This window comes from Ascaphus truei, chromosome 3 (genome assembly GCF_040206685.1).
Source record: "Ascaphus truei isolate aAscTru1 chromosome 3, aAscTru1.hap1, whole genome shotgun sequence".
NCBI classification, from domain to species: domain Eukaryota; kingdom Metazoa; phylum Chordata; class Amphibia; order Anura; family Ascaphidae; genus Ascaphus; species Ascaphus truei.
This window is the reverse complement of record NC_134485.1, coordinates 439,593,963-439,618,440: the sequence shown is the minus strand read 5'-3', so window position 1 is coordinate 439,618,440 and position 24,478 is coordinate 439,593,963. Positions and strand designations below refer to the sequence as shown.

The window sequence follows — 24,478 nt, the reverse complement described above, 5'->3', positions numbered from 1 at the left end:
CCTCTCTCTGCCCCTGTTGCAGTGTGTGTGTGTGTGGGGGGGGGGGTTCCTGGCCTCTCTCTCTGCCCCTGGTGCAGTGCGGGGGGTTCCTGGCCTCCCTCTCTGCCCCTGTTGCAGTGCGGGGGGTTCCTGGCCTCCCTCTCTGCCCCTGTTGCAGTGCGGGAGGGGGGGTTCCTGGCCCCTCTCTCTGCCCCTGTTGCAGTGTGTGTGTGTGTGTGTGTGTGGGGGGGGGGGGGGGGGGGGGTTCCTGGCCCCTCTCTCTGCCACTGGTGCAGTGCGGGGGGGGGGTTCCTGGCCCCTCTCTCTGCCCCTGTTGCCGTGCGGGGGGGTTTCCTGGCCCCTCTCTCTGCCCCTGTTGCAGTGCGGGGGGTTTCCTGGCCCCTCTCTCTGCCCCTGTTGCAGTGCGGGGGGTTTCCTGGCCCCTCTCTCTGCCCCTGTTGCAGTGCGGGGGGTTTCCTGGCCCCTCTCTCTGCCCCTGTTGCAGTGCTGTCCTGACTCAGAGTGCTGTGTTTGTAAAGGGAGGGGGAGGTGGTGTGGAGGAGGGTGCGGGGGGGGGGGGGGGAGGTGAGACGCTCCCTGGGGGGGGAGGGAGGTGCAGCAGAGCAGGTTGGGTGAGTCCCTGATGTCAGCACACGCTCTGCACTCAGCCTCAGCACACGCTCTGCACTCAGCCTCAGCACACGCTCTGCACTCAGCCTCAGCACACGCTCTGCACTCAGCCTCAGCACACGCTCTGCACTCAGCCTCAGCACACGCTCTGCACTCAGCCTCAGCACACGCTCTGCACTCAGCCTCAGCACACGCGGTGACAGAAGCCAGGTAAGGTGGGGGTAACGGTGCCACTCTGTATAGTGGTGATGAGTACATGCTTAGCATGACTGACAGGGAAGGGTTAACCCCTCCAGGGTTCAGATAGAACAATACCCAACCCACGTGGCCCAAAAAGAGTAATGGTGCTACATTCCCATTCAGAAGCAGGACCCTGAAGGCACTGTCCCCCCCGCAGAACAACCCCACGCAGACACTATCCCCCCGTAGCACTGTCCCCCCTGCAGCACAACCCCTGCAGGCACTGTCCCACTCGCAGCACGACCCTGCATGCACTGTCCCACTCGCAGCACGACCCTGCATGTACTGTCCCCCCGCAGCACGACCCTGCATGTACTGTCCCCCCGCAGCACGACCCTGCATGTACTGTTCCCCCGCAGCACGACCCCTGCATGCACTGTCCCACACGCAGCACGACCCCTGCATGCACTGTCCCACACGCAGCACGACCCCTGCATGCACTGTCCCACTCGCAGCATGACCCCTGCATGTACTGTCCCCCCGCACCACAACCCCTGCAGGCACTATCCCCCCGCAGCACGACCTCTGCATGCACTGTCCCCCCGCAGCACGACCCCTGCATGCACTGTCCCCCCGCAGCATGACCCCTGCATGCATTGTACCACCGCAGCATGGCCCCTGCATGCCCTGTCCCCCACGCACCATGACCCCTGCATTCACTGTCCCCCCCGCAGCATGACCCCTGCATGCACTGTCCCACTCACAGCACGACCCCTGCATGCACTGTCCCCCCGCTGCACGAACCCTGCATGCACTGTCCCCCAGCATGCACTGTCCCCCCCGCAGCATGACCCCTGCAGGCACTGTTCCCTCCCCCCCGCAAACTACCCCTTCATGCACTGTCCTACCCGCAGCACGAGCCCTGCAAGCACTGTCCTACCCGCAGCACGACCCCTGCATGCACTGTCCCCCCCGCAGCACGAACCCTGCATGCACTGTCCCCCCCGCAGCACGAACCCTGCAGGCACTGTCCCTCCCCCACAACACTTCCCCTTCATGCACTGTCCACCTCGCAGCATGACCCCTGCATGCACTGTTTCCCCCCACAGCACGACCCCTGCATGTCCTGCCCCCCGCAGCACGACCCCTGCATGCATTGTCCCACCCGCAGCACGGCCCCTGCATGCACTGTCCCACCCGCAGCACGACCCCTGCATGCACTGTCCCCCCCGCAGCATGACCCTTGCATGCACTGTCCCCCCCGCAGCATGACCCTTGCATGCACTGTCCCCCCCGCAGCATGACCCTTGCATGCACTGTCCCCCCGCAGCACGACGCCTGCATGCACTGTCCCCCCCGCAGCATGACACCTGCATGCACTGTACCACTGCAGCACGGCCCCTGCATGCCCTGTCCCCCACGCAGCATGACCCCTGCATTCACTGTCCCCCCGCAGCATGACCCCTGCTTGCACTGTCCCACTCACAGCACGACCCCGCAGCACGACCCCTGCATGCACTGTGCCCCCCGCAGCACGACCCCTGCATGCACTGTGCCCCCCGCAGCACGACCCCTGCATGCACTGTGCCCCCCCGCAGCACGAACCCTGCAGGCACTGTCCCTCCCCCACAGCACTACCCCTTCATACACTGTCCTCCTCGCAGCACGACCCCTGCATGCACTGTTTCCCCCCGCAGCACGGCCCCTGCATGCACTGTCCCCCCGCAGCATGACCCCTGCATGCACTGTACCCCCGCAGCATGACCCCCGCATACACTGTGCCCCCGCAGCACGGCCCCAGCATGCACCGTCCCCCACGCAGCATGACCCCTGCATGCACTGTCCCCCCCGCAGCATGACCCCTACATGCACTGTCCCACTCACAGCACGACCCCTGCATGCACTGTCCCACTCACAGCACGGACCCTGCATGCACTGTCCCACTCACAGCACGGACCCTGCATGCACTGTCCCCCTGCATGCACTGTCCCCTCCGCAGCATGACCCCTGCAGGCACTGTTCCCCCCCCCGCACACTACCCCTTCATGCACTGTCTCCCTGCAGCACGAGCCCTGCAAGCACTGTCCCACCCGCAGCACGACCCCTGCATGCACTGTCCCCCCCGCAGCACGACCCCTGCATGCACTATCCCCTCACAGCACGACCCCTGCATGCACTATGCCCCCCGCAGCACGAACCCTGCAGGAACTGTCCCTCCCCCACAGCACTACCCCTTCATGCACTGTCCGCCTCGCAGCACGACCCCTGCATGCACTGTCTCCCCCGGCAGCACTACACCAGCATGCACTGTCTCCCCTGCAGCATGAACCACCCCTGCAGACACTGTCCCCCCCACAGCAAGAACCGTGCAAGCACTATCCCCCTGCAGCACGACCCCTGCATGCACTATCCCCTCGCAGCACGACCCCTGCATGCACTATGCCCCCCGCAGCACGAACCCTGCAGGAACTGTCCCTCCCCCACAGCACTACCCCTTCATGCACTGTCCGCCTCGCAGCACGACCCCTGCATGCACTGTCTCCCCCGGCAGCATGAACCACCCCTGCAGACACTGTCCCCCCCCCACAGCAAGAACCGTGCAAGCACTATCCCCCTGCAGCACGACCCCCCTGCAGCATGACCCCTGCAGTCACTGTTCCCCTCACAGCATGAACCACCCCTGCAGCACGACGCCTGCATGCACTGTCCCCCGCAGCACGACCCATGATGATTAGTATCTATACACTGATAGTAAACACACTGCACTGTATAATGCCCCCTGTTATACCCTCACGCTGCTCCCTGTTATACCCTCACGCTGCTCCCTGTTATACCCTCACGCTGCTCCCTGTTATACCCTCACGCCGCTCCCCGTTATACCCTCACGCCGCTCCCCGTTATACCCTCACGCCGCTCCCCGTTATACCCTCACGCCGCTCCCCGTTATACCCTCACGCCGCTCCCTGTTATACCCTCACGCCGCTCCCTGTTATACCCTCACGCCGCTCCCTGTTATACCCTCACGCCGCTCCCTGTTATACCCTCACGCTGCTCCCTGTTATACTCCATCTCTAAATCCTCTGCTGTGTGTATTATATAGTATATGCAAGTGATCCAATGCTCGGTAAAATCCATCTCTAAATCCTCTGCTGTGTGTATTATATAGTATATGCAAGTGATCCAATGCTAGGTAAAATCCATATTTGAATGCTGTTTTCTGTCTACCCCTAATCAAATTAAGTGTTGCCACCTAGGCAGGGAACACCCTGTGTAGAAAACCATTTGTTTGAATGTGCCTCAGATGTGCTAATTAAGCAGACAGAACAACAGTGTCAGGTGACCCAGTAGCCCATTATAAGTGGCATGACTATTGAACAACTGAAGTTTAAAAGGAAGTTTAAAAGGAAGTTTAAAAGGAAGTTTAAAAGGAAGTGAGGAAGAAGTGGACACCCCATCTGGCCCTGATTCCTGCATTTGAACTACGCTGGAAAGGAGGATATCATCTATACCAGACTGCATCATTACTGCTGCGATGCTGCCTTTACCATTTATATTTGCTGTGACTTCACTTCTTCTCAAATGATGCACTTCTTTTTACCAGCCTCAGTATGTCTCAAACTCTATTCATATATCTCCATCTCTCCTTTCTTCACCACTTCTCAGTTCACATGAACTCCTTTCTTACCTGCGTCCTCTGACACCACACAGCTATATCCCCTGCACTAAAAAACACCCCTACAAATCCTCCTCACACATCCTCTTTCTATCCATGCTTCTCCTCCTTGCTTCTGGGGATATCTCTCCCAATCCTGGTCCCTGTCTTATTTCAACTTGCTCTCGTCCTCGCCTCCCACATGCAACTTCTACTCCTTCTGGTGTCAACCCCTCCAACCTCATACCCATCCCCTGCCACCCTCCCTCCTCTCTCCCTTTCTCCTGTGCCCTTTGGAATGCTCGCTCCCTCTCTAACAAGTTCCTCTCTGTGCATGACTTCTTTCTCTCTCACTCCCTGCTTCTCTTTGCTATAACTGAGACCTGGCTCACTCAGTCTGACTCTGCTCTGGAAGCTGCCCTCTCCTATGGTGGCCTTTCCTTCTCCCACACTCCGCGCCCTGATGGCAGGGGTGGAGGCGTGGGGCTCCTGCTCTCCTCTGTCTGCCGTTACCGAACCCTTCCTATTCCCCCCTCTCTTGCTTTTCCCTCCTTTGAGGCTCACACTGTCCAGATCTTCTCTCCTCTCCCTGTTCATGTGGCGGTCATCTATCGCCCACCTACCTCTACTCATCCCCCTTCTGCCTTTCTCTCTCACTTTGAATCCTGGCTCTCTTTCTTTCTCTCCTCAGACTCCCCTGTTCTTCTCCTTGGGGACTTCAATTGCCACATTGATGACCCCTCTCTCTCTTGGGCTTCCCGCTTTCTTTCTCTTACCTCTTCTTTTGGCCTTCAACAGTGGACTGCAGCCAGCACCCACAAGGATGGCCACTACTTAGACCTGGTTTTCACTAAAAACTTCTCTCTCTCTGATTTCTCCATTTCCCCTTTTCCTCTCTCTGACCATCTCATCTCATTCTCTTTATCTCGCTTCTCCACTTCTCCACCTCCATCTACACCCCGGTTCTGCAGAAACCTGCGCTCTATTCACTTACCTGACTTTGAGTCCACTTTACACTCCTCCCTCTCCTCTCTCAGCTCTGCTACAGACCCTGACAACCTGGTCAGAAAGTACAACTCTGTCTTGTCCTCGTCTCTTGATCTACATGCCCCGCTTTCTCTCTGCCGCCCTCGCCCTTCTAACCCTAGACCCTGGCTAAATTCCCACACGCGCATGCTGCGTTCCTCCACTCGTTCCTCTGAACGCCTCTGGAGGAAGTCTCACACTCTCGCAGACTTCCTTCACTACAAATTTATGCTATCCTGTTTCAACTCTGCCCTCTCGCAAGCTAAACAAGCCTACTTTTCTGCACTAATCAACATGCACAAGTCTAACCCACGCCGACTGTTCTCTGTCTTTGATACTCTACTCAAACCACCCTCAGCTGCCTCTCCTTCCTCCATCTCCGCTCAGGACTTTGCTGACTATTTTAAGGAAAAGGTGGAATCCATACGGCAGAACATCCCCTCTGTTTCTTCCCCCATCCTACACCTCTTCCTAACTCTCCTCCTGCCTTCCTTGAGTCTTTTTCCACTGTCTCAGAGGAGGATGTGTCGCTGTTGATCTCCTCTTCTCCCTCTACCACTTGCCCTCTTGACCCCATTCCCTCCCATCTCCTAAAACCTCTAGCTCCTACTATAATCCCTACGCTTACACACATTTTTAACTCCTCCCTCTGCTCTGGAACCTTTCCATCCTCCTTCAAACATGCAACAGTCATACCATTACTCAAAAACAGCGAGCTTGACCCTACCTGTCTTTCTAACTATCGACCTGTCTCCCTCCTGCCTTTTGCCTCTAAACTACTTGAACGTCTTGTATTCTCTCGCTTGCTCCATTTTCTCAACACCTATTCTCTCCTAGACCCTCTACAATCTGGCTTCCGCACTGCTCACTCCACCGAAACAGCCCTCACCAAAATAACTGACGACCTCCATGCTGCCAAAGACAGAGGTCATTACACTCTGCTCATATTACTCGACCTCTCTGCAGCATTTGACACCGTGGACCACCCTCTTCTCCTCCACATTCTCCATACTCTAGGTATTCGGAACAAAGCTCTATCCTGGATCTCATCCTACCTCTCCCATCGTACTTTTAGTGTCTCTTCTGCTAACACCTCCTCCTCCTCTATCGATCTCTCTGTGGGTGTACCCCAGGGCTCTGTCCTGGGACCTCTTCTCTTTTCTCTGTACACACTCTCTCTAGGTGACCTAATAACATCTTTTGGGTTTAATTATCACCTCTATGCCGACGACACACAAATATACTTTTCAACACCTGACCTTACACCTGCTGTACAAACCAAAGTTTCTGAATGTCTCTCTGCTATATCATCGTGGATGGCCCTCCGACGCCTTAAACTCAACATGGCTAAAACAGAGCTCCTCATACTTCCTCCCAAACCTGGCCCTACTACCTCCTGCCACATTACTGTTGGAACTACAATCATTCACCCAGTAGCCCAAGCACGCTGCCTAGGGGTCATGTTCGACTCCTCTCTCACATTCGCCCCTCACATTCAAAACATTTCTAAAACTTGTCGCTTTTTCCTCCGCAATATAGCTAAGATACGCCCTTTCCTCTGTTGTTCGACTGCCAAAACTCTGACTCAGGCCCTCATTCTCTCCCGTCTTGATTACTGTAACCTCCTGCTGTCCGGCCTTCCTGCCTCTCACCTGTCTCCCCTACAATCTATCCTAAATGCTGCTGCCAGAATCACTCTACTCTTTCCTAGATCTGTCTCAGCATCTCCCCTCATGAAATCCCTCTCCTGGCTTCCGATCAAATCCCGCATCTCACACTCCATTCTTCTCCCCACTTTTAAAGCTTTACAGTCTTCTGCCCCTCCTTACATCTCATCCCTAATTTCTCGGTATGCACCATCCAGACTCTTGCGTTCTTCTCAAGGATGTCTTCTTTCTACCCCCTTTGTATCTAAAGCCCTCTCCCGCCTTAAACCTTTTTCACTGACTGCCCCACACCTCTGGAATGCCCTTCCCCTCAGTACCCGACTAGCACCCTCTCTATCCACTTTTAAGACCCACCTTAAGACACACTTGCTTAAAGAAGCATATGAATAGCACTGTGGCTAGTACTATACACGATACATAAAGCTTGGCCCGCTGCAGACGCACTTACCAGAACTCCATCCTCCTGTCTCTGTACGCTCTCCCTACCTACCAATTAGACTGTAAGCTCCTCGGGGCAGGGACTCCTCTTCCGAAATGTTACTTTTATGTCTAAAGCACTTATTCCCATGATCTGTTATTTATATTATCTGTTATTTATTTGATTACCACATGTATTACTACTGTGAAGCGCTATGTACACTAATGGCGCTATATAAATAAAGACATACATACATACATACATACCCTCACGCTGCTCCCTGTTATACCCTCACGCTGCTCCCTGTTATACCCTCACGCTGCTCCCTGTTATACCCTCACGCTGCTCCCTGTTATACCCTCACGCTGCTCCCTGTTATACCCTCACGCTGCTCCCTGTTATACCCTCACGCTGCTCCCTGTTATACCCTCACGCTGCTCCCTGTTATACCCTCACGCTGCTCCCTGTTATACCCTCACGCTGCTCCCTGTTATACCCTCACGCTGCTCCCTGTTATACCCTCACGCTGCTCCCCGTTATACCCTCACGCTGCTCCCTGTTATACCCTCACGCTGCTCCCTGTTATATCCTCACGCTGCTCCCTGTTATACCCTCACGCTGCTCCCTGTTATACCCTCACGCTGCTCCCTGTTATATCCTCACGCTGCTCCCTGTTATATCCTCACGCCGCTCCCCGTTAGACCCTCACGCTGCTCCCTGTTATACCCTCACACTGCTCCGTTATACCCTCACGCTGCTCCCTGTTATTCCCTCACGCTGCTCCCTGTTATACCCTCACGCCGCTCCCTGTTATACCCTCACGCCGCTCCCTGTTATACCCTCACGCCGCTCCCTGTTATACCCTCACGCCGCTCCCTGTTATACCCTCACGCTGCTCCCTGTTATACCCTCACGCCGCTCCCCGTTATACCCTCACGCTGCTCCCTGTTATACCCTCACGCTGCTCCCTGTTATACCCTCACGCTGCTCCCTGTTATACCCTCACGCTGCTCCCTGTTATACCCTCACGCTGCTCCCTGTTATACCCTCACGCCGCTCCCTGTTATACCCTCACGCCGCTCCCTGTTATACCCTCACGCCGCTCCCTGTTATACCCTCACGCCGCTCCCTGTTATACCCTCACGCCGCTCCCTGTTATACCCTCACGCCGCTCCCTGTTATACCCTCACGCCGCTCCCTGTTATACCCTCACGCCGCTCCCTGTTATACCCTCACGCCGCTCCCTGTTATACCCTCACGCCGCTCCCTGTTATACCCTCACGCTGCTCCCTGTTATACCCTCACGCTGCTCCCTGTTATACCCTCACGCCGCTCCCTGTTATACCCTCACGCCGCTCCCTGTTATACCCTCACGCCGCTCCCTGTTATACCCTCACGCCGCTCCCTGTTATACCCTCACGCCGCTCCCTGTTATACCCTCACGCCGCTCCCTGTTATACCCTCACGCCGCTCCCTGTTATACCCTCACGCCGCTCCCTGTTATACCCTCACGCCGCTCCCTGTTATACCCTCACGCCGCTCCCTGTTATACCCTCACGCCGCTCCCTGTTATACCCTCACGCCGCTCCCTGTTATACCCTCACGCCGCTCCCTGTTATACCCTCACGCCGCTCCCTGTTATACCCTCACGCCGCTCCCTGTTATACCCTCACGCCGCTCCCTGTTATACCCTCACGCCGCTCCCTGTTATACCCTCACGCCGCTCCCTGTTATACCCTCACGCCGCTCCCTGTTATACCCTCACGCCGCTCCCTGTTATACCCTCACGCCGCTCCCTGTTATACCCTCACGCCGCTCCCTGTTATACCCTCACGCCGCTCCCTGTTATACCCTCACGCCGCTCCCTGTTATACCCTCACGCCGCTCCCTGTTATACCCTCACGCCGCTCCCTGTTATACCCTCACGCCGCTCCCTGTTATACCCTCACGCCGCTCCCTGTTATACCCTCACGCCGCTCCCTGTTATACCCTCACGCCGCTCCCTGTTATACCCTCACGCCGCTCCCTGTTATACCCTCACGCCGCTCCCTGTTATACCCTCACGCCGCTCCCTGTTATACCCTCACGCCGCTCCCTGTTATACCCTCACGCCGCTCCCTGTTATACCCTCACGCCGCTCCCTGTTATACCCTCACGCCGCTCCCTGTTATACCCTCACGCCGCTCCCTGTTATACCCTCACGCCGCTCCCTGTTATACCCTCACGCCGCTCCCTGTTATACCCTCACGCCGCTCCCTGTTATACCCTCACGCCGCTCCCTGTTATACCCTCACGCCGCTCCCTGTTATACCCTCACGCCGCTCCCTGTTATACCCTCACGCCGCTCCCTGTTATACCCTCACGCCGCTCCCTGTTATACCCTCACGCCGCTCCCTGTTATACCCTCACGCCGCTCCCTGTTATACCCTCACGCCGCTCCCTGTTATACCCTCACGCCGCTCCCTGTTATACCCTCACGCCGCTCCCTGTTATACCCTCACGCCGCTCCCTGTTATACCCTCACGCCGCTCCCTGTTATACCCTCACGCCGCTCCCTGTTATACCCTCACGCCGCTCCCTGTTATACCCTCACGCCGCTCCCTGTTATACCCTCACGCCGCTCCCTGTTATACCCTCACGCCGCTCCCTGTTATACCCTCACGCCGCTCCTTGTTATACCCTCACGCCGCTCCCTGTTATACCCTCACGCCGCTCCCTGTTATACCCTCACGCCGCTCCCTGTTATACCCTCACGCCGCTCCCTGTTATACCCTCACGCCGCTCCCTGTTATACCCGCACCCTGCTCCCTGTTATACCCGCACCCTGCTCCCTGTTATACCCGCACCCTGCTCCCTGTTATACCCGCACCCTGCTCCCTGTTATACCCTCACGCCGCTCCCTGTTATACCCTCACGCCGCTCCCTGTTATACCCTCACGCCGCTCCCTGTTATACCCTCACGCCGCTCCCTGTTATACCCTCACGCCGCTCCCTGTTATACCCTCACGCCGCTCCCTGTTATACCCTCACGCCGCTCCCTGTTATACCCTCACGCCGCTCCCTGTTATACCCTCACGCCGCTCCCTGTTATACCCTCACGCCGCTCCCTGTTATACCCTCACGCCGCTCCCTGTTATACCCTCACGCCGCTCCCTGTTATACCCTCACGCCGCTCCCTGTTATACCCTCACGCCGCTCCCTGTTATACCCTCACGCCGCTCCCTGTTATACCCTCACGCCGCTCCCTGTTATACCCTCACGCCGCTCCCTGTTATACCCTCACGCCGCTCCCTGTTATACCCTCACGCCGCTCCCTGTTATACCCGCACCCTGCTCCCTGTTATACCCGCACCCTGCTCCCTGTTATACCCTCACCCTGCTCCCTGTTATACCCTCACCCTGCTCCCTGTTATACCCTCACCCTGCTCCCTGTTATACCCTCACGCTGCTCCCTGTTATACCCTCACGCTGCTCCCTGTTATACCCTCACGCTGCTCCCTGTTATACCCTCACGCTGCTCCCTGTTATACCCTCACGCTGCTCCCTGTTTTCCCCCCTAACAGACATGGACATAGAATGTAATCTGCTTGGATGTTCTCATCACTCCGGACAGGAACACAACAGGTATTCACTCTGCAGAACATCACTCCATATTTAACTAATTCTATACCAGAGCCCCCGTTAGTAACCCTTTGTGATCTCTCCGCCCAGGGACCACGGCTGTGACGGTCACAAGTCCGTCACGATTCACAGCTCGCCGACCGCGCCATTACTGGGCGAGGATTCAGTGCGAGGAGAGGAGCGCGGGCAGGTGAGGGACCTGACACCCCAAATACCCCTCACACAGCAGGGTCAGCTTCCTGGCACCCCCTTCTGTCTCTGTGGCTTCTGGTAATGCTTTACTTGTATATAACACTACCTATAACTCCTCCCATTACCCCATATACCCGCTCCCTATAACTCCTCCCATTACCCCATATAACCGCTCCCTATAACTCCTCCCATTACCCCATATAACCGCTCCCTAAAACTCCTATTTCCCCATATTACCCCTCCCTATATCTCCATATAACCGCTCGCTATAACTCCTCCTATTACCCCATATAACCGCTCCCTATTACTCCTCCTATTACCCCATATAACTGCTCCCTATAACTCCTCCTTGTAACAGGGACTTACCTGTATCCCTGTTAAAGCAACTTGCCTCTAATCCAGCAGTGTGCTGGTTAATTGCTGGTGTGTAATCAACCAATTCCACCTGGCTGATCACAGCTCTGTCAGAAAAAAGCATGTTCTGAGACACAGGAAGAGGATTCCTTAGTCTCACAATTGGGGGCTGAACCAAGGAAGGACAGATGTCTTGAGCTGCAAAGAGACTGCAGGCTGACAGCAAGACAAAGGGGACAAGATTGCTAAACCTGGATCTTGATATTGCCATAGCACATAAGGGTGCGGACCCAGGAGAGCAGAGAGGCCTCCCCCTACAGCTAGAAGAAACAGATAAGGCTTTCTTATGGGACTGTTATATATCTGTATATATGTATATATATTTGGGCTGGTAAATAGCTTAGCTAACCATCCAGTTAAAGAGGGCTGAACTACATGTGTAGGTATTCTCAAACGGAGTAGGTTTTTCTTTGGCTTGATTTGAATGCTTTTGCTGTGTTAAAGGGACAGGCGCAATAAAGCCTAATTTTAGTTTCACTTTAAACAGTTTCCATTGCGTACCTCTGCACACGTCTCTTACGTCTCTTACATACGGTGTCAGAAGTTGGGATGAGAGGTTGCCCTTGAAGTTTAAGGGGGCCCGGAGACTGCCTGTGATTTTTTTTGTGCTTTTCCTGCATAGTTTCTGTAACAGCCTGAGCAACAAAACAAAGAATCACATGCAGCAGTGACCAGAATTAAAGGGCTACACATCCAGGCAGGAAAACTACACTGCACTGAAGAAAGCCACAAAACCACAGCTGGACTGGGAGGACTGCAACAGACAGTGACCCACACAAGGGACTGATGCTGTGACCAGAGCCTAGCCCACCACTGGTAGGAAAAAAAAAAACCTGGGAATTTAAAATGGCCGCCCAGCTGAAGTCAAATACAGACTCTGCAAGAATGGGGAAGAAAATGTGTTCCTGGTGTAAAGAGCCCGGCCACACAGAGCAGTGTCCCTTCAGGCCTTATTCAGATGATGAGGATGGCCCCTATGTGGCCCCAGAAAAAGGGCTGCAGCCAGAGGACAATTTTTTACAACGAGCCAAGGAAGTGCAGCAGGAAGCAGTGCGCTGGGGTCACAAGGAAGTGCAGCAGCAAGCAGTGCGCTGGGGTCACAAGGAAGTGCAGCAGCAAGCAGTGCGCTGGGGTCACAGGGAACTGCAGCAGCAAGCAGTGCGCTGGGGTCACAAGGAAGTGCAGCAGCAAGCAGTGCGCTGGGGTCACAAGGAAGTGCAGCAGCAAGCAGTGTGCTGGGGTCACAAGGAAGTGCAGCAGCAAGCAGTGCGCTGGGGTCACAAGGAAGTGCAGCAGCAAGCAGTGCGCTGGGGTCACAAGGAAGTGCAGCAGCAAGCAGTGCGCTGGGGTCACAAGGAACTGCAGCAGCAAGCAGTGCGCTGGGGTCACAAGGAAGTGCAGCAGCAAGCAGTGCGCTGGGGTCACAAGAAACTGCAGCAGCAAGCAGTGCGCTGGGGTCACAAGGAACTGCAGCAGCAAGCAGTGCGCTGGGGTCACAAGGAAGTGCAGCAGCAAGCAGTGCGCTGGGGTCACACACAAGGAAGTGCATCAGTAAGCAGTGCGCTGGGGTCACAAGGAAGTGCAGCAGCAGGAAGCAGTGCGCTGGGGTCACAAGGAAGTGCAGCAGCAGGAAGCAGTGCGCTGGGGTCACAACGAAGTGCAGCAGCAAGCAGTGCGCTGGGGTCACACACAAGGAAGTGCAGCAGCAAGCAGTGCGCTGGGGTCACATGAACTGCAGCAGCAAGCAGTGCGCTGGGGTCACATGAACTGCAGCAGCAAGCAGTGCGCTGGGGTCACAAGGAAGTGCAGCAGCAAGCAGTGCACTGGGGTCACAAGGAAGTGCAGCAGGAAGCAGTGCGCTGGGGTCACAAGGAAGTGCAGCAGCAAACAGTGCGCTGGGGTCACAAGGAACTGCAGCAGCAAGCAGTGCGCTGGGGTCACAAGGAAGTGCAGCAGCAAGCAGTGCGCTGGGGTCACAAGAAACTGCAGCAGCAAGCAGTGCGCTGGGGTCACAAGGAACTGCAGCAGCAAGCAGTGCGCTGGGGTCAGAAGGAAGTGCAGCAGCAAGCAGTGCGCTGGGGTCACATGAACTGCAGCAGCAAGCAGTGCGCTGGGGTCACAAGGAAGTGCAGCAGCAAGCAGTGCGCTGGGGTCACAAGGAAGTGCAGCAGGAAGCAGTGCGCTGGGGTCAGAAGGAAGTGCAGCAGCAAGCAGTGCGCTGGGGTCACATGAACTGCAGCAGCAAGCAGTGCGCTGGGGTCACAAGGAAGTGCAGCAGCAAGCAGTGTGCTGGGGTCACAAGGAAGTGCAGCAGCAAGCAGTGCGCTGGGGTCACATACAAGGAAGTGCATCAGTAAGCAGTGCGCTGGGGTCACAAGGAAGTGCAGCAGCAGGAAGCAGTGCGCTGGGGTCACAAGGAAGTGCAGCAGCAAGCAGTGCGCTGGGGTCACACACAAGGAAGTGCAGCAGCAAGCAGTGCGCTGGGGTCACATGAACTGCAGCAGCAAGCAGTGCGCTGGGGTCACAAGGAAGTGCAGCAGCAAGCAGTGCGCTGGGGTCACAAGGAAGTGCAGCAGCAAGCAGTGCACTGGGGTCACAAGGAAGTGCAGCAGCAAGCAGTGCGCTGGGGTCACACGGAAGTGCAGCAGCAAGCAGTGCGCTGGGGTCACAAGGAACTGCAGCAGCAAGCAGTGCGCTGGGGTCACAAGGAAGTGCAGCAGCAAGCAGTGCGCTGGGGTCACAAGGAACTGCAGCAGCAAGCAGTGCGCTGGGGTCACAAGGAAGTGCAGCAGCAAGCAGTGCGCTGGGGTCACAAGGAAGTGCAGCAGCAGGAAGCAGTGCGCTGGGGTCACAAGGAAGTGCAGCAGCAGGAAGCAGTGCGCTGGGGTCACAAGGAAGTGCAGCAGCAAGCAGTGCGCTGGGGTCACAAGAAACTGCAGCAGCAAGCAGTGCGCTGGGGTCACAAGGAAGTGCAGCAGCAAGCAGTGCGCTGGGGTCACAAGGAAGTGCAGCAGCAAGCAGTGCGCTGGGGTCACAAGGAACTGCAGCAGCAAGCAGTGCGCTGGGGTCACAAGGAAGTGCAGCAGCAAGCAGTGCGCTGGGGTCACAAGGAAGTGCAGCAGCAAGCAGTGCGCTGGGGTCACAAGGAAATGCAGCAGCAAGCAGTGCGCTGGGGTCACAAGGAACTGCAGCAGCAAGCAGTGCGCTGGGGTCACAAGGAAGTGCAGCAGCAAGCAGTGCGCTGGGGTCACAAGGAAGTGCAGCAGCAAGCAGTGCGCTGGGGTCACAAGGAAGTGCAGCAGCAAGCAGTGCGCTGGGGTCACAGGGAAGTGCAGCAGCAAGCAGTGCGCTGGGGTCACAAGGAAGTGCAGCAGCAAGCAGTGCGCTGGGGTCACAAGGAAGTGCAGCAGCAAGCAGTGCGCTGGGGTCACAAGGAAGTGCAGCAGCAAGCAGTGCGCTGGGGTCACAGGGAACTGCAGCAGCAAGCAGTGCGCTGGGGTCACAAGGAAGTGCAGCAGCAAGCAGTGCGCTGGAGTCACAAGGAAGTGAAGCAGCAAGCAGTGCGCTGGGGTCACAAGGAAGTGCAGCAGCAAGCAGTGCGCTGGGGTCACAAGAAAGTGCAGCAGCAAGCAGTGCGCTGGGGTCACAAGGAAGTGCAGCAGCAAGCAGTGCGCTGGGGTCACAAGGAAGTGCAGCAGCAGCAAGCAGTGCGCTGGGGTCACAAGGAACTGCAGCAGCAAACAGTGCGCTGGGGTCACAAGGAAGTGCAGCAGCAAGCAGTGCGCTGGGGTCACAAGGACGTGCAGCAGTAAGCAGTGCGCTGTGGTCACAAGGAAGTGCAGCAGCAAGCAGTGCGCTGGGGTCACACACAAGGAAGTGCAGCAGCAAGCAGTGCGCTGGGGTCACATGAACTGCAGCAGCAAGCAGTGCGCTGGGGTCACATGGAAGTGCAGCAGCAAGCAGTGCACTGGGGTCACAAGGAAGTGCAGCAGCAAGCAGTGCGCTGGGGTCACAAGGAAGTGCAGCAGCAAGCAGTGCGCTGGGGTCACAAGGAAGTGCAGCAGCAAACAGTGCGCTGGGGTCACAGGGAAGTGCAGCAGCAAGCAGTGCGCTGGGGTCACAAGAAACTGCAGCAGCAAGCAGTGCGCTGGGGTCACAAGGAAGTGCAGCAGCAAGCAGTGCGCTGGGGTCACAAGAAACTGCAGCAGCAAGCAGTGCGCTGGGGTCACAAGGAAGTGCAGCAGCAAGCAGTGCGCTGGGGTCACAAGAAACTGCAGCAGCAAGCAGTGCGCTGGGGTCACAAGGAAGTGCAGCAGCAAGCAGTGCGCTGGGGTCACAAGGAAGTGCAGCAGCAAGCAGTGCGCTGGGGTCACATGAACTGCAGCAGCAAGCAGTGCGCTGGGGTCACAAGGAAGTGCAGCAGCAAGCAGTGCGCTGGGGTCACACACAAGGAAGTGCATTAGTAAGCAGTGCGCTGGGGTCACAAGGAAGTGCAGCAGCAGGAAGCAGTGCGCTGGGGTCTCAAGGAAGTGCAGCAGCAAGCAGTGCGCTGGGGTCACACACAAGGAAGTGCAGCAACAAGCAGTGCGCTGGGGTCACATGAACTGCAGCAGCAAGCAGTGCGCTGGGGTCACAAGGAAGTGCAGCAGCAAGCAGTGCACTGGGGTCACAAGGAACTGCAGCAGCAAGCAGTGCGCTGGGGTCACAAGGAAGTGCAGCAGCAAGCAGTGCGCTGGGGTCACAAGGAAGTGCAGCAGCAAGCAGTGCACTGGGGTCACAAGGAAGTGCAGCAGCAAGCAGTGCGCTGGGGTCACAAGGAAGTGCAGCAGCAAGCAGTGCGCTGGGGTCACAAGGAAGTGCAGCAGCAAGCAGTGCGCTGGGGTCACAAGGAAGTGCAGCAGCAAGCAGTGCGCTGGGGTCACAAGGAAGTGCAGCAGCAAGCAGTGCGCTGGGGTCACAAGGAAGTGCAGCAGCAAGCAGTGCGCTGGGGTCACAAGGAAGTGCAGCAGCAAGCAGTGCGCTGGGGTCACAAGGAAGTGCAGCAGCAAGCAGTGCGCTGGGGTCACAAGGAACTGCAGCAGCAAGCAGTGCGCTGGGGTCACAAGGAAGTGCAGCAGCAAGCAGTGCGCTGGGGTCACAAGGAAGTGCAGCAGCAAGCAGTGCGCTGGGGTCACAAGGAAGTGCAGCAGCAAGCAGTGCGCTGGGGTCACAAGGAAGTGCAGCAGCAAGCAGTGCGCTGGGGTCACAAGGAAGTGCAGCAGCAAGCAGTGCGCTGGGGTCACAAGGAAGTGCAGCAGCAAGCAGTGCGCTGGGGTCACAAGGAACTGCAGCAGCAAGCAGTGCGCTGGGGTCACAAGGAAGTGCAGCAGCAAGCAGTGCGCTGGGGTCACAAGGAAGTGCAGCAGCAAGCAGTGCGCTGGGGTCACAAGGAAGTGCAGCAGCAAGCAGTGCGCTGGGGTCACAAGGAAGTGCAGCAGCAAGCAGTGCGCTGGGGTCACAAGGAAGTGCAGCAGCAAGCAGTGCGCTGGGGTCACACACAAGGAAGTGCATCAGTAAGCAGTGCGCTGGGGTCACAAGGAAGTGCAGCAGCAGGAAGCAGTGCGCTGGGGTCACAAGGAAGTGCAGCAGCAAGCAGTGCACTGGGGTCACAAGGAAGTGCAGCAGCAAGCAGTGCGCTGGGGTCACAAGGAAGTGCAGCAGCAAGCAGTGCGCTGGGGTCACAAGGAAGTGCAGCAGCAAGCAGTGCGCTGGGGTCACAAGGAAGTGCAGCAGCAAGCAGTGCGCTGGGGTCACAAGGAAGTGCAGCAGCAAGCAGTGCGCTGGGGTCACAAGGAAGTGCAGCAGCAAGCAGTGCGCTGGGGTCACAAGGAAGTGCAGCAGCAAGCAGTGCGCTGGGGTCACAAGGAAGTGCAGCAGCAAGCAGTGCGCTGGGGTCACAAGGAACTGCAGCAGCAAGCAGTGCGCTGGGGTCACAAGGAAGTGCAGCAGCAAGCAGTGCGCTGGGGTCACAAGGAAGTGCAGCAGCAAGCAGTGCGCTGGGGTCACAAGGAAGTGCAGCAGCAAGCAGTGCGCTGGGGTCACAAGGAAGTGCAGCAGCAAGCAGTGCGCTGGGGTCACAAGGAAGTGCAGCAGCAAGCAGTGCGCTGGGGTCACAAGGAAGTGCAGCAGCAAGCAGTGCGCTGGGGTCACGGAACTGCAGCAGCAAGCAGTGCGCTGGGGTCACAAGGAAGTGCAGCAGCAAGCAGTGCGCTGGGGTCACAGGGAACTGCAGCAGCAAGCAGTGCGCTGGGGTCACAAGGAAGTGCAGCAGCAAGCAGTGCGCTGGGGTCAAAAGGAAGTGCAGCAGCAAGCAGTGCGCTGGGGTCACAAGGAAGTGCAGCAGCAAGCAGTGCGCTGGGGTCACAAGGAAGTGCAGCAGCAAGCAGTGCGCTGGGGTCACAAGGAAGTGCAGCAGGAAGCAGTGCGCTGGGGTCACAAGAAACTGCAGCAGCAAGCAGTGCGCTGGGTCAGCAGCAAGCAGTGCGCTGGGGTCACAAGGAAGTGCAGCAGCAAGCAGTGCGCTGGGGTCACAAGGAACTGCAGCAGCAAGCAGTGCGCTGGGGTCACAAGGAAGTGCAGCAGCAAGCAGTGCGCTGGGGTCACAAGGAAGTGCAGCAGCAAGCAGTGCGCTGGGGTCACAAGGAAGTGCAGCAGCAAGCAGTGCGCTGGGGTCACAAGGAAGTGCAGCAGCAGCAAGCAGTGCGCTGGGGTCACAAGGAAGTGCAGCAGCAAGCAGTGCGCTGGGGTCACAAGGAAGTGCAGCAGCAAGCAGTGCGCTGGGGTCACAAGGAAGTGCAGCAGCAGCAAGCAGTGCGCTGGGGTCACGAGGAAGTGCAGCAGGAAGCAGTGCGCTGGGGTCACAAGGAACTGCAGCAGCAAGCAGTGCGCTTGGGTCACAAGGAAGTGCAGCAGCAAGCAGTGCGCTGGGGTCACAAGGAAGTGCAGCAGCAAGCAGTGCGCTGGGGTCACAAGGAAGTGCAGCAGCAAGCAGTGCGCTGGGGTCACAAGGAAGTGCAGCAGCAAGCAGTGCGCTGGGGTCACAAGGAAGTGCAGCAGCAAGCAGTGCGCTGGGGTCACAAGGAAGTGCAGCAGCAAGCAGTGCGCTGGGGTCACAAGGAAGTGCAGCAGCAAGCAGTGCGCTGGGGTCACAAGGAAGTGCAGCAGCAGGAAGCAGTGCGCTGGGGTCACAAGGAAGTGCAGCAGCAAGCAGTGCACTGGGGTCACAAGGAAGTGCAGCAGCAAGCAGTGCGCTGGGGTCACAAGGAAGTGCAGCAGCAAGCAGTGCGCTGGGGTCACAAGGAAGTGCAGCAGCAAGCAGTGCGCTGGGGTCACAAGGAAGTGCAGCAGCAAGCAGTGCGCTGGGGTCACAAGGAAGTGCAGCAGCAAGCAGTGCGCTGGGGTCACAAGGAAGTGCAGCAGCAAGCAGTGCGCTGGGGTCACAAGGAAGTGCAGCAGCAAGCAGTGCGCTGGGGTCACAAGGAAGTGCAGCAGCAAGCAGTGCGCTGGGGTCACAAGGAACTGCAGCAGCAAGCAGTGCGCTGGGGTCACAAGGAAGTGCAGCAGCAAGCAGTGCGCTGGGGTCACAAGGAAGTGCAGCAGCAAGCAGTGCGCTGGGGTCACAAGGAAGTGCAGCAGCAAGCAGTGCGCTGGGGTCACAAGGAAGTGCAGCAGCAAGCAGTGCGCTGGGGTCACAAGGAAGTGCAGCAGCAAGCAGTGCGCTGGGGTCACAAGGAAGTGCAGCAGCAAGCAGTGCGCTGGGGTCACGGAACTGCAGCAGCAAGCAGTGCGCTGGGGTCACAAGGAAGTGCAGCAGCAAGCAGTGCGCTGGGGTCACAGGGAACTGCAGCAGCAAGCAGTGCGCTGGGGTCACAAGGAAGTGCAGCAGCAAGCAGTGCGCTGGGGTCAAAAGGAAGTGCAGCAGCAAGCAGTGCGCTGGGGTCACAAGGAAGTGCAGCAGCAAGCAGTGCGCTGGGGTCACAAGGAAGTGCAGCAGCAAGCAGTGCGCTGGGGTCACAAGGAAGTGCAGCAGGAAGCAGTGCGCTGGGGTCACAAGAAACTGCAGCAGCAAGCAGTGCGCTGGGTCAGCAGCAAGCAGTGCGCTGGGGTCACAAGGAAGTGCAGCAGCAAGCAGTGCGCTGGGGTCACAAGGAACTGCAGCAGCAAGCAGTGCGCTGGGGTCACAAGGAAGTGCAGCAGCAAGCAGTGCGCTGGGGTCACAAGGAAGTGCAGCAGCAAGCAGTGCGCTGGGGTCACAAGGAAGTGCAGCAGCAAGCAGTGCGCTGGGGTCACAAGGAAGTGCAGCAGCAGCAAGCAGTGCGCTGGGGTCACAAGGAAGTGCAGCAGCAGCAAGCAGTGCGCTGGGGTCACAAGGAAGTGCAGCAGCAAGCAGTGCGCTGGGGTCACAAGGAAGTGCAGCAGCAGCAAGCAGTGCGCTGGGGTCACGAGGAAGTGCAGCAGGAAGCAGTGCGCTGGGGTCACAAGGAACTGCAGCAGCAAGCAGTGCGCTTGGGTCACAAGGAAGTGCAGCAGCAAGCAGTGCGCTGGGGTCACAAGGAAGTGCAGCAGCAAGCAGTGCGCTGGGGTCACAAGGAAGTGCAGCAGCAAGCAGTGCGCTGGGGGTCACAAGGAAGTGCAGCAGCAAGCAGTGCGCTGGGGTCACAAGGAAGTGCAGCAGCAAGCAGTGCGCTGGGGTCACAAGGAAGTGCAGCAGCAAGCAGCACGCTGGGGTCACAAGAAACTGCAGCAGCAAGCAGTGCGCTGGGGTCACAAGGAACTGCAGCAGCAGTAAGCAGTGCGCTGGGGTCACAAGGAAGTGCAGCAGCAAGCAGTGCGCTGGGGTCACAAGGAAGTGCAGCAGCAAGCAGTGCGCTGGGGTCACAAGGAAGTGCAGCAGCAAGCAGTGCGCTGGGGTCACAAGGAAGTGCAGCAGCAAGCAGTGCGCTGGGGTCACAAGGAAGTGCAGCAGCAAGCAGTGCGCTGGGGTCACAAGGAAGTGCAGCAGCAAGCAGTGCGCTGGGGTCACAAGGAAGTGCAGCAGCAAGCAGTGCGCTGGGGTCACAAGGAAGTGCAGCAGCAAGCAGTGCGCTGGGGTCACAAGGAACTGCAGCAGCAAGCAGTGCGCTGGGGTCACAAGGAAGTGCAGCAGCAAGCAGTGCGCTGGGGTCACAAGGAAGTGCAGCAGCAAGCAGTGCGCTGGGGTCACAAGGAAGTGCAGCAGCAGCAAGCAGTGCGCTTGGGTCACAAGGAAATGCAGCAGGAAGCAGTGCGCTGGGGTCACAAGGAACTGCAGCAGCAGCAAGCAGTGCGCTGGGGTCACAAGGAAATGCAGCAGGAAGCAGTGCGCTGGGGTCACACACAAGGAAGTGCAGCAGCAAGCAGTGCGCTGGGGTCACAAGGAAGTGCAGCAGCAAGCAGTGCGCTGGGGTCACAAGGAAGTGCAGCAGCAGCAAGCAGTGCGCTGGGGTCACAAGGAAATGCAGCAGGAAGCAGTGCGCTGGGGTCACACACAAGGAAGTGCAGCAGCAAGCAGTGCGCTGGGGTCACGAGGAAGTGCAGCAGGAAGCAGTGCGCTGGGGTCACAAGGAACTGCAGCAGCAAGCAGTGCACTGGGGTCACAAGGAAGTGCAGCAGCAAGCAGTGCGCTGGGGTCACGAGGAACTGCAGCAGCAAGCAGTGCGCTGGGGTCACAAGGAAGTGCAGCAGCAAGCAGTGCGCTGGGGTCACAAGGAAGTGCAGCAGCAAGCAGTGCGCTGGGGTCACAAGGAAGTGCAGCAGGAAGCAGTGCGCTGGGGTCACGAGGAAGTGCAGCAGCAAGCAGTGCGCTGGGGTCACAAGGAACTGCAGCAGCAAGCAGTGCGCTGGGGTCACAAGGAACTGCAGCAGCAAGCAGTGCGCTGGGGTCACAAGGAAGTGCATTAGTAAGCAGTGCGCTGGGGTCACAAGGAAGTGCAGCAGCAAGCAGTGCGCTGGGGTCACAAGGAAGTGCAGCAGCAAGCAGTGCGCTGGGGTCACATCCACAAAACACCCCAAGAATGGTGGGGTTGCCTGCACTCGGTACGTACCGAAAAGACCGCTCTCTATGATGACGAATGTGATCGGCGGGAGAAAGAGCGGGAGCAGCAGATCTCTGAATATTTTTCTCCACTAACGCAACTGCAAGGGAAACATACCGGATACAGTGAAGCTGCTGAAATTTCAAATAAGACGGGGACCCCAGTATCCCTGATGGGACAGAGTCATCCAAAAATAAAAGGCGGAAAAAGAATAGCGGGTCTTCGAACAGACACGTCCGCAGATCTCGCGTAGAAAAAGGGGGACTGAGTTGCCCTGCAGCCAAGAGAAAATGGTGAATTCGTCCTGCGAATGACCAAAAATCCAGAGGGCCCAAGGCAGAAGTCGTGTACCCCAAAGAAGTGTCTGTGCGGTGCCAACAGTGAGGAACCCTCAACCAACCATCCCAGGGAAGCGGAGCCGGAACAAATGAGTGACGATCCCTTGACCAGCCCTGAAGCTGTCCTGCAAACTGCCAGGCGTGACTGTGATATACTCCGTGAACAATTGAAACTGAAGAAAGATGGTTACGCATAGCTACAGAAAAATAACGTTGAGCTACAGAAGAATGTGCTCATAATTTACTCTTTGGCCAGGACCGAATTGGATGATCTCAAGACTGAGCTAGATACTGCAAGCGCTACTAATACCGCCATGGTGGGAAAACAGAGCAAGTCTGACCGAATGATTGCTAATCTGAAACGGAAGTATGAGGAGGCACTGAAAGAGATTAGTCTCTCTCAGCAAGAGGTTCGCCATCACCATAGAGAGGTGGAAGTCTCTCAGAAGGAGGTTCATACTCTCCGCATAGCACTGGATGCCTCACACCAACGGATCAGCAGTTGCTGCACAGAACTGGAAGTCTCTAAAAAGGAACTTCACAGACTCGCTGAGGAGCTGGACATCTCTCAAAACACTATCCTCAGACTTGGTATGGATCTTAAAGTCTCTCAGAAGGAGCTTCAGACCCTTAACCTAGAGGTGGAAGTCTCACGCCAGGAGACCGGGACTCTCAAAGCAGAAGTGCGTAAATGGAAGGAGGACTGCAAGGGGGCCCTGAATATTACAGAGACTGAAAAAGAGAAAATTTAAGACTGAAAGAAGACAAATTCTGATTTGACAGACCACGTCAATGAAAAGAATGAAAAGCTGCACGAGCTTGAAAAAATAAAGAAACTTTTGGAAGATGAGAAGTTTGAAGCAGAGCACCGACTGCAGAACCAACTGCAAGGTCTGCATACACACCCCCAGAATGCCGAGGAGAAGCAGTGAACTCTGAAGGAAGAGAATCTGCAGGCTGCCAATGAAGTACAAGTGCTGCAGGAACGTCTGATGACCCAGTGTGTCTCCGCAAAGCAGCATGATAAACTGAAGGCTACCCTGACCATCACCAAAGCATCGCTAGAGGCCAAGCTTAGAAGCCAGGTGTAGCCGGGGAGGGGGATTGGCCCGGTATTAAAGGGGTTTCACCCCATATGGCCACCCCCTGCCCTCACCTGGGAGGCGAGGGGTTAACTGGACTGAGGTCCAGTACTGTGTTTATGCCCCTGCTTCAGCACCAAATGTGTATCCCCATATGAATATGTATTTTCCCCCATTCCAGTGTCTGCACCAACACATACACTGGGATCTATGCGGGAGGGAAAGGGTTAATGTTAGTTTTGTGATTATAGCCCTTTGTTCCTTTTTCCCGCCTTTCCAGGCGCCATTTTACAGTCTCTCCATAGGTCGCCATTGCAGCTCCATGTAATCCTATGGGGATTCCGGCGATTTGGGCTCGTTCCCGTAGAAGACCAGCAGGTGGCGCCCGAGAGGAGGAGCAGCAGTTCCCCATTGAAAGTGAATGGAGCCATACATTTCAATGGGGATTCCTCGACTCAGACCTCCAGGAACGAGCTGGCAGCCATCCAAACCGCAGACCGCGAAAGCGGAAACATTATCTTGAAGAGAGCTTTGATCACTCCCCGGTTAAGTTCAGGTTCAATTGGCGTGGGAAACTTAGGTTCTAGGGCACCCCGGAATAAAGTTATTTTTGACCCTAGGAACCCCCTCACTCGACCCCAACCGGGTCCGACAATCAATGACCCCAGTAAAGGGTCGCGCTCGCTACGAGGGTCGCACCATTGACTCTAATGGCGGAGGTAAAGCTGCGAGGTAAAAGCCGCTAAGTCAGAAGTAGCAGAAACAGGGAACCCATAACTCCGGTTCTGTTCAACCTAGAGGGCTGAGATTTGGTCACCATATAGTCATAGTTCCGGCAGGACTGCATGACAAATACCGACCCTCTCGGAGCAACAGACCAGAGTCAGGTTAATGGTTAAGTTTGGGTTTCTGCCATTGACTTGAATGGCAGAAAAAAGCCTCTTTTGTAAATGTGCTTTTAAAACTGCAATAGTGTAACTCCGGTCCGGTTGGTTGCAGCGAGCTGAAACTTGGCCACCAAGGAGAGTCCACTCCGGCAAGAGGGTCTGGCAATTTTCAGCCCGCTCGGCCCAGCCGAACGGATTATTTTAATATGTGTAAATATTAAGAGATGTACTGTTTTGCAAGGGTGGTATAAAAGCCCGGGAAAGTTACTGGCTCTGCTTTATGTTAATGCTCAGGAAGGCG

General features: G+C 56.9%; 1 protein-coding gene across 2 annotated transcripts in view; it reads left to right on the top strand.

Annotated features, from left to right (window-relative positions):
* Nucleotides 1-595: 595 nt before the first annotated feature.
* The window catches only part of LOC142490560 (vang-like protein 1), a 127,317-nt gene continuing 103,434 nt past the window's right edge, over nucleotides 596-24,478 (top strand). Inside the window, exons 1-3 of one of the 2 annotated variants that reach the window (XM_075592980.1) lie at nucleotides 679-819; nucleotides 11,116-11,176; nucleotides 11,264-11,363. In XM_075592980.1, coding sequence (XP_075449095.1) covers nucleotides 11,118-11,176; nucleotides 11,264-11,363 — 159 coding nt within the window. In that variant the 5' untranslated portion in view covers nucleotides 679-819; nucleotides 11,116-11,117. Of the gene's footprint in view, nucleotides 820-11,115; nucleotides 11,177-11,263; nucleotides 11,364-24,478 lie in introns of both variants that reach the window. The other variant, XM_075592978.1, reaches the window with a different exon arrangement.